Below are 14,846 nucleotides of genomic sequence, written 5' to 3'. Positions count from 1 at the left end.
TTTTATCTCTTCCTAAATATAATAATCAGATTCTTGGCGAGGGGGTGGGGCAGGGCGGGGGGGCAGCCCAGAGTCTGGGTTACTAACAACCCCCCCATGATATCCTTATGCATCTGATGATAAACAGGGCTCCTGCTGTCACATCTGCCAGTGGCCTACCTTAGGAAGCCCCCAGGACATCTCCAGACTCCCACCTCTTCCCAGTGCCTGGGTCATAGGACAGCCTCAGAAATACGGATACATCAATTGCTTTTTCTACTGCTTCACTTTATGAGGAGGAAAGTCACACATCTCTTTGTTAACAAATAGGCATTCACTGAATGAGAGACTAAGGGAGGGAATTGGGGATTATTTTACTTGGAGGCCATCAAGTAAAGAAAACACTATCTACAAAATGTGCAGAAGAAAAGGCAGGGAATACAAAGAATCACTGTTAAAGTGCAACCCGAGAAATGCAATATTTATGACTTCAAAACGAAACAATCCTAATGGCCTACCTGAGTGACACCTTATGGTTTGCAAACCATGTTCATAATTATGGTTACATTTTTCTAAGAGAGAAAGTTCCTCAATCCACTGCTTTTAACTAGCTATTGGAAGACATAGGTTTGAATCCAAGTGCTCTCCCCCAAGGGCAAGTTCTTACACCTGTTGAATTAACAAAAGGTGATGATGAAGGCCCAAGGCACACATCTCCTTAGATCCTTTTGGCTAGGTCCATACATCATCAAAAAATGCAATGCCTTCACAAGATGTAATCCTTCACAGTTTCTTGATCACATCTTAACATTAATCTGTTTTGTTTTGTTTTTTTTTTACTGATCAAAGGTTCTCCCTGAGAACTCACAAAATACATTCTTTCAGTGCTTATGGTCATAATCCTCAACCACTTTACAATAACAATTTCTGTGAGTTTTCCATACCCTAAGGCCATATGCTTTCTCAACCTCGGCACTCTTGACTTTTGGGGCCAGATAATTCTTTGTTGTCAGGGCTGACCTGTGCATTGGAGGATGCGTAGCAGCTTCCTTGGCCTCTACCCAATAGATGCCAGTAGCACCAAAATGCTAGTCGTGGCAACCAAAAATGTATCCAGACATTGGCAAATGTTCCCTAGAGGGATAAAATCGCCTCCTGTTGAGAATCACTGCTCTAAGGCTCCAGTCTGAGTGTCCTTCAGAATCACTCATACGTCTTGTTAAAACCCAGATTGCTGGGCTTCCCTGGTGGCGCAGTGGTTAAGAATCTGCCTGCCAATGCAGGGGACACGGGTTCGAGCCCTGGTCTGGGAAGATCCCACATGCCGTGGAGCAACCAAGCCCGTGAGCCACAACTACTGAGCTTGCGCGTCTGGAGCTTGTGCTCCGCAACGGGAGAGACAACGACAGTGAGAGGCCCGCGCACCGCGATGAAGAGAGGCCCCCGCTCGCCGCAACTGGAGAAAGCCCTCGCACAGAAACGAAGACCCAACACAGCCAAATATAAATAAATAAATAAATGAATAAATAAATTTATTTAAAAAAAAAAAAACCCAGATTGCTGAGTACCACCCCCTGAGATTCTGATTCCATAAGCAAGGGTAGCACTCAACACAGTGCATTTGTAACAGCCTTCCAAGTGGTGCTGACGCTGACGTGATGCTGATGCTGGTGGTCTGGAACCAGTTTTGGAAAACACCTCCCTAAGGTCATGGCTGCATGCTGGCAACTCATGAAGAGCTTTTAACAAGTTCCAACTTAATCAGAATCTCTAGAGATGTGGTGCAGGCATTAGCGTTTTTAAAGCTCCCCAGTGATGCTAACATGGGTTGAAAAGCAATTGCTTAAGGTTTACAGATGTTTCCAGAATCCCAAACTCCTTAAGAAACCTGAGATAAAATTAGTCACAGTAGATGTAATTTGCATTTTTATATTACTTGAAGATCCCTCCCTCATATCACCTCGGAGTAGAAATTCTGGCGCAAAACAAACAACCCCAAAGTATGCAGACTGGAGCTTTCATGTCTGTTTTTTCAAAATCTGTGGGCTGATACCACCAGGGATTTCCAACCTACTCTTGAGTAAGTTTAGGGCAAGAAAACCATTTGATATTAGGGCAAAACTAAGAAGTCTATTCCTTTCCTATTATCTAAAAGTGAGGCTGCATCTTATAATAAAGAAATAAGCAATCATTACCTTCAAAAAATGCCCAGGTCTCTTTCTTTTTCTCAAACGATGAATCTTCAGAAGCTTTGAGGGAAATCACTGTAAGACAAAAAAGAAATGGCATAGCATGAAGTGGAGTAGCTTATGGACCTGGCCCACCTCAGTCCAAAATAATATCATACGGTATATATGGCACTTACATTTATAAAGTAATTTTCATATTTGCAAAAACCACATTTAATTGTCACAACCCACAAGCCAGGGGAAGGTGCAATGACTTACATATAACAAGTAAGAGACCAGAGAGGGGAATTAAGTTGCTGGTACTCAGTCCAGCAGAAGCCTCACTCACCCATAGACTTGCAAAATAAAGAGTTCCCCAGTGGGAATTCCAAGAACCAAAACATTATATATTTTACCATTTTAGCGGACATCTTTCCAAAATGTAGTGTACTTGCCTGGGTATCCCTAGATAGAGAAGCCTGAGGTCATCTGATGACTCAGGGTCAGTGCTCTGAGCACATTCTCCATGTAAGACAGTCACACAGCTGCAAGCATCTGATTTTGAGATTATTTTGTCTGCTTTCAGTCAGTGGTTGAGCACTGAATTCACTGTGCCTGCTTTCAATTGTCAGGGAAACAGAATTGAGTTACACTTTCTGAGATGATGGAAATGTTCTGTGTCTGCAAGGCACATACAGCTGCCACTGGCCACATGTTTTTATTGAGCATGTGAAACATGGCTTGTCCACATGGGACTAAGAAACTGAATTTGTAACTGTATTTCGTTTTAATTAATTTAAATTTAAATAGCTACATTTGGTCAGTGGCTACCACACTGAAGAGCTCTAGAGAAGAGAATCTCTAAGACCCAAATAAAAAGACAAAGGTGGCTAGAATAAAAATTGAATCAATATGAGAGGTAAGGAATATGGCAAAGATGGTCTGGAACTTTATTTACTGCCCCTCCCACAAACTTTTATATTATTATTGTCATGGATTCCAATTCTGAATTTTCCATCTTTATTTTTCTCCAGGCCTTGCACTGGGTATTTCCATTGATCTACCACACAGATCACTAATCTTCTCTTCACCTGTGTCTAACCTGCTGTTAAAGCCATCTCTTAAATTTAAGATTTCATTTATGCATTTTTTCAGTTATAGATCATCCACTTAATTCTTTTTATATATCCTAGCTCTCTGATGAATTTATCCAGCATGTTATCTAATTTTTCAACCATATTAATCACATTATTTTAATGTACATGACTGATATCTTTCACATCTGCATTGCCCATAGGCTTATTTTTATTACCCATTTTTGATTTTGATCTTGTCCCTTGATGTGCCTGATAATTTTTTAATTGAATGTCAGACGTCATATATGCAAAATCATGGAGACTCGAGATAAAATTTTATTTTCCTAGTGGGAAATTAGAGTAGGGGGATGATCACCTAATCCAATGAGGATATGAACTGTTTAGAAGCTGGGTTTCAGTTTTTATAGGATATGGTTTCTCTCTGGTTTGCCCTTACTTCAGGGATCCCCAGTAGAAAGCCTCAAGTATTTATTATAGCGCTTCCAATTTTCATCTCACTGATAGAACTTTGCTCTATCAGAGGCTCTGCTTGCCTCCTAAACAACCTGATTGTCACTTTCTGCATAACTTTTCTCAATAAGCACTGCGTAAGAACGGCTGAATTTCTTAAAGAGTTAAGCGACTCTGACAATTGGTCTCGTTCACTGCTCTTCTCTGCACTCTATCTATATAGTCCTTCAGAGAACAATTAAGATAGCTGAAATACATATGCACGTAGACAATTGTGTAATCATGTAATACAAATATACTTATGAAATATAAATATATAATTAGGAAAGCTGAAATACAGATATTTTTCAGCATTTCTAATTGTTCTCAGGAGGACTCTGTTCTGTGGGAAAGAACCCCTCTCCCAGTAGAACCTAAATTCCTCAAAACCAGAAGCTGGTCTTCTACCTCAGTTGATACCATCTTGGGACACGCTGCCTGGCAGCTGGTAGGTGCCCAGTAAATAAATGAATGATCTATTTCTTTCTGACGGCCCCTCAAAGGAAGCAATCTGGACATCCAGGAATGAACTCTTAGTGGACGTCTGGTCTTGCGTGTGATATTAAACGTGTCAGACAATTCGTCCATCACCTTTCCTGCTTAATTTGCCCCACCCACAGCTCCTGTAATCTGCTCACTGCCAGAGCAACCGATCAGATTCCCCCTTCAAGAATTTAAACTAAGAAACAAAGTACATATGGTGGTTGTAGGCCCTGGGGTTGAAAAAGCCTATGGACTCTGGGGTGGGCAGCCGTGTTTGGAAAACAGGAAAGCAAATGGAGCAGAGGGCAGAACCTGCAGGAGGAAGGTGGAGATGGGAGGCCTTGATCTTGATGGCACTCTGGGTACCAAGAGGGCTGACGTGTTATTTGCTAACCTTGCATTGCATGAGCTCCGTATCCTTCAACCATCCCCACCTCTCTTCTGAATTAGCTTGAATGGGTTTTCATCTTCAACCAATTAAGCCTAGGCTGGGATAACCGCAGAGTCCTAATGAAGACAATACCGAAATGAGAAAGAAATGGACCTCTGAGGACCGTAGTTTTCAGGAGATCAGGGATGCCCATCATGGCCCAGAGCCTTAGTACTCCAAGTGTGGTCCATGGGCCAGCAGCATCAGTGTCACCTGGAAGCTTGTCACAAGTGTAGGATTGCAGGGGACCCAACCCAGATCTACTGGATCAGAACCTGCTTTTAAACGCAGATTCCCTGGATGAATCACATGCACTTTAAAGTGTGAGATGCACTGATGTACACTGCGTTGAGTTTCCGTTTGCTGGTTATGTAACCTTGGGCAAATCACTTAACTTCCCACTGCCTGAGTTTCCCCATTTGTTATGCAGAGATGATAATAAGCTCAGGGTGAGTGTGAGAACCAGATGGGTTAATATACGTGAAATACTCAGAACAGTGCCTGAGAGCTAGTGAGCCATTTTTATCCACAAGGACCTTAGACAGGGATTTGGTCTATTTTATTCACTGCTCTAATTCCCACACCTAAATTCTAGCACGGTCCTCTGCTATCAGTCCTTTGCCTCAGAATGGGAATCTTCGGTTGTCCAAATGGTCCATATGAAAGAGTTCCCTGACCTTGTGGCTAAACGTCTGCAACTCAGTCGGGCTGCTACCATTCCAGCAAAGGTCAGTGCCTTTGGACCACTTTTGATTCATCTTTCATTTTTTAATTTCAGAAGCTGTGGGCCCTTGATTTAGTCCAATTACAATTCCCTTTGCCTTATCTGGGATAGAAGGTAACAAGGTCTCCCCAGTGGACTTATGGAGATGGGTGTTGAAAGAGCCAACAAGCTGGGATTCAAAGCTAAGGGGGCTCTAAGCAAGGAATTCATGGAGGTTCCTCATTTCTCTCCTGTGCAGCTGTTTCATGGGAAAGTGCAGCAACTTTGTTTGGCATATGACGATCAGCAACACCAGTCATAATCTTATCTGTTCCTACAAGAAAGAAAAATTTTTACATGAACTCTGCCAGAGCTTTTGAAATTCTCCCAAGGTTCCACGTAGCTATCTTGTTTCAGCTGCTAATCCCGTGCTGTCTCAAAATGAATGCGATACACTGTCAAGCCACATGTCTGTGTCCACAGACCATGGCCAATGCCCTGCTCAAGGTGGCCTCTGTCTTGCCGCATGCTCTGAGCCCAGCGTCTCAGCCAAGAGCTAATGTGGGGGTGGGCAGTGGGCACCCCTTTGGGAAGGTTCATTACTCCAGCTGCTGGGAGTGATGCCAGCCCTGCTTCCCGAGGAGCCTTGCTTCTTCCATCCTTCCTGCATCCAGAGGTCCCGTGAAGGAGGGCGGTACCAGGACCACCTCCTCCCACAGGGTGTGGGGCCTGGGAGGAGGGTAGTGCAACTGATCAGAGAAGCAGAAGGAAGCCCAGTTTGGCCTCAGCACCAAAGCACTCTTCTCAATACAGCTTTATCAGAAAGTGGGCATTTTGATTTCTGACTCCTGTGCACACTCATCAATCAGTCTGGGCCACAGTATAAAAGGAGAGTAAAGAGCGCTCAAAGGCTAAGTCATCAACTGACCTACTGACCTATTGACTGCTTTGCAATTTCCTGGCGACCCCGGCGCCCAGTGCGCAGAGCCTGGCTGACCTTCCTGTGAGGTGGTGGCCCGGATAACTGAGCAGCAGGCTGTCCTGGGTCCCTCCTCAAGAGAGCAGAATCAGACGACATCTAAGAAGGGGGGGGGGGGGCGTTGTGAGAGCCACCACGTCTCGGGCCTCTGGGAAGAACCGGCTGAAAGTGCTGCAGGATCAAACAGTCTGGAAGAACACAGCCCAGAGGCACCGAGACAAAACGATCCTATCAGCCTCATGTCTGGAGGAAGCAGGTTGGAAAGAAAGACTCTTAGTCAAGTCCCCTTTGCTGGGACCTGCAGGGAAACCATCACTCAGAGAGGTGTGAAAACTGAGACCCTTGATTTCTGACTTGGACAGACCGTCCCACCGACTCCCCTGGGGAGGGCACGTTTCACAGGCTGTGGCAGACCATGTCCCCTGAGTTCATGCCAAGACCCTGTGACAATGCCCTCCCCTGAGTTCACACCAAGACCCTGTGACAATGCCCTCCGGCTGAGGGACCTCCTGTTTCCTTCCTGTCTCCTGTTCACCGATGATACAGAGCATTTACCTGAGCCTGCGTTGAAGGACTGACCCCCGTCATCCAGTGAACAGATGGCTCATGATTTTTAGAGGCCCTGGGAAGGCTCCCCTTCTCCCAGTATTCTTTCCTGCCTGCTCACCTATGCCTCCAGTTCCTTTAACAAAGAATCCTATAATTAAAGGAGTTTAAATTGCAACCATGGGTTACACCCAAAGTACGGTGCACCTTTCTGACACAGAACACCTTCCGGAAGGCAGAGGTTGATGGAGAGGAGTGTAGGGAGGGCCCTGGAACAGACAGAGGAGTGAGGAGGCCGCAGGGAGCAGCGGCACGGATGCAGGAAAGACTGGCCCTGAGTTTGAGAGACACACCTGCACCTTCCTATTTCTACTACCGGTCAGGCTAGGCTGAAGCATTCTCCAGGATTCTATAACTCCTGATGGTAGAGGGTGTTGCCTTCACCGAGCACCTGAAGACCAAGATTTCTAAAACTTCAGTGTGTGGGAGAATTAATTGGGCCTCTTGTTAAAATGGGGATTTCCAGGCATGACCCCTGAGCTTCTGGTTCAAGGAGTTTGGGGAGGGCCTGGGAATCTGCATGATTAGGGAGCACACAGTCATGGAAATTCTGAGGCTTGAGGTCCCAGGACCCCACATGGAGAAGCCCTGTCTCACATACCGCTACTACAGAGAGCATTGGGCACCAAGTCCCAAGAGACATGGGAGAGGGGATCCAGGTCACGAGGGGCCAGATTCTGGGCCTCAATCTCCCGTCCAGTCCAGATTGCGGTCCAGAACTCAGAACTCAACCAATGCTCTTCAATTTAATCCAGGGAAAACGAGAGTAACAGCAAAACCTAAGGAATAAGCCTATCACATTAAGTGTTGTTTACAAAGGACTCCAAAAGGGCCCCTTAATAACATGTCTCAGAGCAGAGGAATACAAGGTGAAGAACACAGCTTTCAAGAAAGTTATTTTCAAAAGAGCAGACTGTCTATAAGGGCTGATGCGTCTCCCCAGGTGGCCGACTCAAACTTGGAAACTAGAGAGAATTTGAGTCAGAGAGACCTTCCTCCAATGATTATCTAATATTTCACACCCTCTGTCCCTGCTGAACACATTGCCTTAGAACGCATCACTATGCTTTACTCCTTTCTCCTGTTCATCGTCCGCCTCCCCCAGCAGAAGGGAAGTTCCATGCGGGCTGGAATTGCATCTGTTTGCACTTCCTAGAATCCTTCTTGGCCCATAACAAGTCATAGTTAATTTGAGCGCACAAATGAATGGAATGAATATGATGCTGTATTGGTGGATCAAGGTCTCCCAAAGAAAGCTTGGTGCTGGGACCAACTTATATTGTGGAAGGCTGGGAAGAAAGCCCAGGGCAGGGCACCCTGGCCTACCCAGCGCCTTCCTTCCCATGGAAGACCTGTCTCAGAAGCAGGGGGAACACACTAGCTCACCAGGCCTTCAGGGCTGACTTCTCTGCAGTGCTCTGACTTTGGAGCTGCATGCTTTGGGTCTGTCATGATTTACTTTATGGCCTCTGAGTTCTTAGTTTCTAACAGAATGGCAGCAGGAAGCCCAGAAACCTTAAGCATAAGATGATTAAGCTCTTTTGAGTTGAAAGGAGAGGGGCAGAAGTTTAAGGCCCTGGACCTTGCAATGTAGACCTTGCTAATTTGCACCCAGGAGGTGTAGAAAGCTGGAGAGCGGACACACCCTACCTCAGTTTCCTCAGGCAGCATTCTGCACAGATCAATGGGAAAGGAAAATCTCCAAGGACCAGAAGAGGCTGGGGATATGAAATATGCACAAGGAAAGACCCTTAAATAAAATAAAGAGGAGTCAACACTTCTGCTCCAAATTCAAAAATTAATATAGTCAGTTCACTGGCCCTTCTTATTCAATGATCAGATGGTTTCCCAAGGGAAAAACTAAATGTAGCTGTGTCCCCACTATGTATAACTGTGTCAGTGTTCTCAAGAAAGGCAACTACAACCCAGAGAGACACAGAGAACTTCTCTGTTTCTGCTTTCAGAAGTTTGCCTATTGCTTCCTTTCCCCCTTGCCCCTCCAAGACTCAGGCCAAAGGCAGTCTCTCTTGGGGCCTGGACAAAGCCATATATGTGACTAGGACCTCTGAGTGACCTGCACTGATGGAGCAGCTGATGAGAAACAGAAAAGCTCCAGCTTTGTCTATTTTAAGCCACTCTTCCCTTTGCATTCACTCTAAGACAAATTCTAGAAAACAAAGCAAAAAAGCAAACGAAAAACCATGTTTAACAGACTTCCCATTGTGACAAGGCAGTTAGATAAGAACTTCACATTCTGAGACGGAATCAGCTGCAGAATACAAAGGCCATGTGTATGTCCCCACATAGCGGTTAGGAAACATTAAACCTTAGGGCTTGGTAACAGGCCCTCTCCAGACACAACCCCAGGGTAGATCTATATATTACTCTCTTGCTACCACCTTCCACTCCTTGTTGCCATTAATTAAAATGGCTTTATACCAAAGAGTTTGGGTCACTCATTCAGTCCTTCATCTAAAAAGTTCGTTATGGAGCCCTTCTGTGTACCATGCACTGTGTCAGGTATGTGGGTGCATTTAAGAAGAATCTGGCAGGGTCCCTGGAGTCCAGGTCCCCGGGCAGGGCCACCATGCCAGCCTTTCCTCTTATCACTGCCCACCTCAGCCCTTACCAATCACAAACATGCATCCAACTCCATTAAGTTATTTGCAAATCCCTCTTCTCCTTCATCCATACCTTTGCTCCAGCTGTTTCATCTCCTGACACGGCCCATAGTCGTCACATCCCTCCTCACCCTGTGGTCCCAGCGGAATGCCACATCCTCCAGGTGGCCTTCTCCTATTCCCCAAAGAATGTAACCTTGTCTTCCGCTGACTCCCCCGTACCTGCTTCACCCTCTTGTATGGCCTTTTCATACTCTCTTTCTATTAGCTTTGTTGATAATATCAAACCTGACCTATACCCATATTGACATATGTCTCCTCCTTCAGATTGTGAGGCTGGGGACCCCAGAGGGAGGGATCAAACCTCCCCATGCATAACTCTCTTTGGACAAAGCACAGGGACCAAAGGCTCATAAACTGGGGCTTCATACATGGTGCTGAGCTTAAATTCCAATCTCTTAAATTCTTCCAAGAACATGGCAGTCACAAGGAGCATAGATACAATGAAGAAGTGTTTGAAGTGGTGTTTAAATTACACTCCAGTTGTCAATTTGTTCCTTTTGAGTATAGGACCTGTTGACACTTTAAACATCATGATGTGAGCTTGCTTAATTAAGCAGTAGCACTAAATGTTTCGTTAATCTCATTCCTAATTATCTGTTCCACGTCTCTGGAGAAAAAGGAATTCTTTAATTTCTGCCACTGAAACTTGAAATATCGGTTCCCTGTGGTGGTACTTTCAGATCCAATTATTAAATTCCCTCTAATATTTTGGGGTTAAATAGATAAGAAATTATATTATAATTTCATCTTTGCCCCCAAATACTTTTTAGGGTAAACAGAGTTTTTTCTATTTGGTTTGTCCACTCCTAACATTTAAAGCTCACTTATATAATCTGAAGTCAAATAACAATTTGGCTTGTTAAAATATGTTGTTTGGGGTTAGACTGAAATACTGTTTAAATTGCAGGAGACAGCCCTTGCAAATTGCTTCTATTATTAGCATTTTCACCATTGATGAAAACATCTCCATCTGAAAAGATGGAGATTCGACTCTGCTCAGAATATCAGACTGCTTCTGAGTCAGTGGGTGGCAGACCTGGGCTGAAAAGCCATTGAGGATAATTTTGTAAGAGGCCTGGGGAATGGGGAATCCAAGCGGTTGTACCCCTAAGACCAGAAGCTTAAAATGAATGACAATGTCACTCTTGAGAACCCCAGAGGGCTCACACTCCCTGGTGCCAAGGGCCCATGTGGTGCCCTCAAGCAAAGCACCGAACTGGCCATGTCAAAGCTCAACAACTGTCAGGGACATGTGGCACCCAGGACCACGCTGCAGCCTGCCCTTGACCGGGAGCCCCAGGGACTCTCAGGCTTCATCCCGGAAACCCTCCTGAAGAAAATCCAGGCTTAGGAACTGGTCCAACCTCCCATTCCCACACCCACACCAGGGCCGTCCTTGCGCTTAGAACTCTCCAGGGTCTGCGTGTCCTGGGAGGGACCAGGCCACATCAGTGCCTGAGGAGGACAGGTATGGGGGTCGCAGGGACATCAAGCAGGATGGAGAAGGCACAAAGGTAGGGAGACCCCCAAAGCTTGGGGAGCACAGGCGGCAAAGGGAGGTCAAGGGATTACTAAAGAAAGCGGGCACAAAACACAATGGGCAAGTGCCTGAACACGGGGACGAGGGGCAGACAGGGTGAAGGGCGTGTGGAGAGGCAACAAGACCTGCCGTACCAGCTTAGGGAAGACGGCGGGCTTAATTTAAACTGCACGCCTGAGGCACAGCAAGTACCAGTCAGCGCTGAGTGCGGAGAACAAACGCAGGGTCAGACACTACCTCTGTGTCTACAGGGACAGAGTAAAGCGAACTCCAGAAAGTATCACAATTTGCCAAAAAATTGACCACAAGTAGCTATCGGACTGCTTCTGAAATAATAAAGTGCTTTTGCACCTACAGGAGAGATGTTGGCCCCCTAAAACAGCAAGCTTCAACTCGATTCGAAAGTGATCTTGGAATTTACCCCAAAGAGAACAGCTTGTCTCCACGTCTAGGGATGTGTTATGTTCTCAGGACGTGTTAGGACAGAAATCCTTTTTTAAGTTGTTGGACCCAACTACTTAAAAAGCAAAGCTGTTAGTTATTTCTTTTGGCCTAAAGGAACCAAGAACATTTGGAAAACTCTGCACTAGTGTATCTATGAAGCCTCCAGCTCAGAAAACCTTGAACATCCCAAGCATAAACACGGCACCCCTTAGAGAGAGACCCCGCTGAGCAGCTTCGTCTCCCTGTTGGAAATCACCCCGAACCCCTGCTCGTGCTCCCTTTATTTCCATCCTGACTTCCCTGTTCCACCAACTCCAGCCTCGCTCAGCCTGCTCAGTGCTAGGGACAGGGCACTCAGGACCTGTCCTCCCCATATTCTTGGGTTTGGGCAGGGCAGGACCACTTCCTCCTATCTCACCTACAGCGAGAGCCACCCCTGCATCTCCCCTGCTCATGATAAATGAGCCAGAAGCTGTTACCTAGAGATGGTTGTCATCAGAAAGGAGGACACAGGGCTCACCAGGCTGCCAGGATTAAGGGCAATGCACTTCATTCCTGCCCGGAACACTGTGCGCCTCTAGATGTCCCACAGATCGACTTTTTGCACTCCTGGGTAGAAGCTGCTACATCTTCGCTCTGCAGTGCTGCTCTCCTACTGAAAACACTTTGCCTTTTCCAGACAGCCAGGGGGCTGGCCCAGAGGAGCCCATTCCAAACACCAAGTCTGCTGCCCCGAATATTGTTGTTTCCCAGGGCTTCACCCTTGGCCCCTGCCCCTTGGGGATCTTACCCACCCCTATGGTTTCACCTGCCCGACTCAGAATCAGTTCTCACTGGCCAGATCAGATGGGCGCTTCAGCTCCACATTTCTGCATACTTACTGGACATCAGTGCAGGACGGCCTCCAGCCACCTCACTCTCAATTCCTCTGTGGCCAGCTCCATCTCTTATGTTCCCTTTGTCAGCCGTGGGCACCATTCTGCACACACTGAGTTAGGCCCCTGGGTATCATCCCAAAGCTTTCTCCCTTACTTGCACCCAGTTATTAAAAACTTCTTATTTGACCTCCAATGTCTCTCCATTCCTACTGCCAAACTTTGCATCATTTCAAGCCTGGGCAAATACAAAAGACTCTGCCTCTTCACCCTGTAGTCTGATCCCCCCAAATCCATGTCCCAAGCAGCCAACAGAGGGGACTGTCAAAAGACTTTAAATGCTTCCCAGGGTTTCCAAGGACTAAAGCAGAGATTCCCCAAAATGCCTGATGATAAAATCATCTAGACTGGATGTTAAATATTCAAATTCCAACCCAGACCTAATAGACTAGAATCTCCAGGGCAGATGTTTGGGAATCTCCATGTTAACAATGGCCCTGGAGATTCTTATCATTAGGCAAGGTTGAGAATACTGGCCTACAAAATCAAGTGTAAATTCCTTATTATTCAGTACAGGCCCCTCCACTATCAGCCCTGCCCGCCTCCCCTCGTTACCCACTGCCGCCCCAACCTTACAGTTCAGGCTCCAGCAGTCCTGACCCACGGCTGTAGGGCCCTCCACCCACAGCCCCCTCTGGCTCCCTGCCCCACGTAAACAGCCAGTGTCCACTCAAGCACTGCCCCCTGCCTCATCCTCAGGGGCCCTCCTGTGCGTGTGCACAATGCTCCATGCACACCTTTATCACTGCACCCGACTCCATGACATCGTATCTGTTTCTGTATCTACCACCCTCTAAACAGATCCGCCCGTGTCCCCAAGTTTCCAGCAGAGCAGATGCGCCATAAAATAAATGCCCACTGAGTGAGAGATAAATGCATCTACCGAGCACTGCGGAACTCTGTAGTCCGTATTATTTTCCAATGCAATGTCTTCGTTGAGCCCAGCAAAGCTTCCTCAGCTGGACTGATCATCTCTCTGAAGGCTGCCACTCATTTCCTCATCATGTTTGCTACTCTTCTCTAGATTGAATCTATCTTTCTGAAAATGAGGTTCCCCAAACGGACGGTGTAGTGCACATTAGTGTCTCCCCAGCACAGTACACATGACACAACCAACTTCCTTCTCAGGGACACCAGGCCAACTTACTGTGTGTGGACGGAAATAACACAGTCTGTTCCTGCTGCCATATCACCCTGCAGACACGCATCTAATTCACCACCGACATCACCAAAGTCCCTTCACAGAGAGCCTCCCGTTGACTCTCCAACACTGCCTGCGATTTGTTTTCCCCAAATGTATCACTCTGCCATTTTCCAAATTGAATCTCATTCTGTTATTTCCTGCTTGTATTTCTTACCTCCCTGGATTCCCTTTTCATTATGTTTTACTCCTTGCTGATGTTAAGAACTTCCCAATTTTGTACCTTCTGTAAAGTTCGCTGAGGTGATGTGTACCCCCTTTTCAATGACATTGATAAAACAATTAAATGAAATCAAATCTAACATCAACCCTCCTGGAAACTGCTCCAGAGGGTTCCAACACCATGTGTCACTTAGGGCTTTTGGATCCATGTCCTCTGCAGGCAGGGCTTCTGGCTCAGTGAAATGGTCACATGGCATAAGCAATTGAAGAAACTGTGTAACATTCCTTGCCTTTCCTTCTACCTCTGTGTGATAAAAATGACACTAAGTTCACGTGGTATGACAGGTTCTCTAAAATAAGCCAAGCGTGACTCCATTGTCACCCAGAGAATCACACATTTTCATTCTTCATTATTTATCATATTGTTTGGCACCAACAACCCTGAAGTCAGGAGCTCTCCCCACCCACAATCTCATACATATGCGGTTTCCAGACAAACCCTAATTTACTACTTCCTCATTCTTCAAAATCCCCAATTCTCCATCATATTTTAATAATTTGCACAGTTAAAACATAAAATGGCAACTTATGCTTTGTCCCAAATTAATATAGCCAATATTTTTTTAGCCCCATACTTTCAGAGGTGTCTTCAGGAAAAAAGTCATGACAAATTCATTTATTAACATAGTTTTTTTTTCCCAATAATTGCTACTTTTTTTTTTTTTTTCACCACACACACACATGCTCAAGGACTTACTCTGGTTTGGGGAAAACTCAAAAACACACAGAGTAAAATAAAGCAAGTAACACTGCAATTATGGGGGGAAATTGTTATTTGGTCTGTTCTTAAATTTCTGTTCCAGTTTCTCATTTTGCATGACACTGGTAAAGCACTCTGCAAGCACATGGCTAATGAGCTGGACTTCGTCAGGAGCCAGCATCTCAG

The 14,846-nt window shown here is 45.8% G+C and overlaps 1 protein-coding gene across 1 annotated transcript in view; it reads right to left on the bottom strand.

Annotated features, from left to right (window-relative positions):
• The window catches only part of VSTM4 (V-set and transmembrane domain containing 4), an 89,828-nt gene that overhangs the window by 65,087 nt on the left and 9,895 nt on the right, over window positions 1-14,846 (bottom strand). Inside the window, exon 3 of the mRNA XM_059899351.1 lies at window positions 2,175-2,243. Coding sequence (XP_059755334.1) covers window positions 2,175-2,243 — 69 coding nt within the window. The remainder of the gene's footprint in view (window positions 1-2,174; window positions 2,244-14,846) is intronic.

This window comes from Balaenoptera ricei, chromosome 16, assembly GCF_028023285.1.
Source record: "Balaenoptera ricei isolate mBalRic1 chromosome 16, mBalRic1.hap2, whole genome shotgun sequence".
NCBI lineage: Eukaryota > Metazoa > Chordata > Mammalia > Artiodactyla > Balaenopteridae > Balaenoptera > Balaenoptera ricei.
The sequence above is the reverse complement of the archived record's forward strand: the minus strand, read 5'-3'. Positions and strand labels throughout refer to the sequence as shown.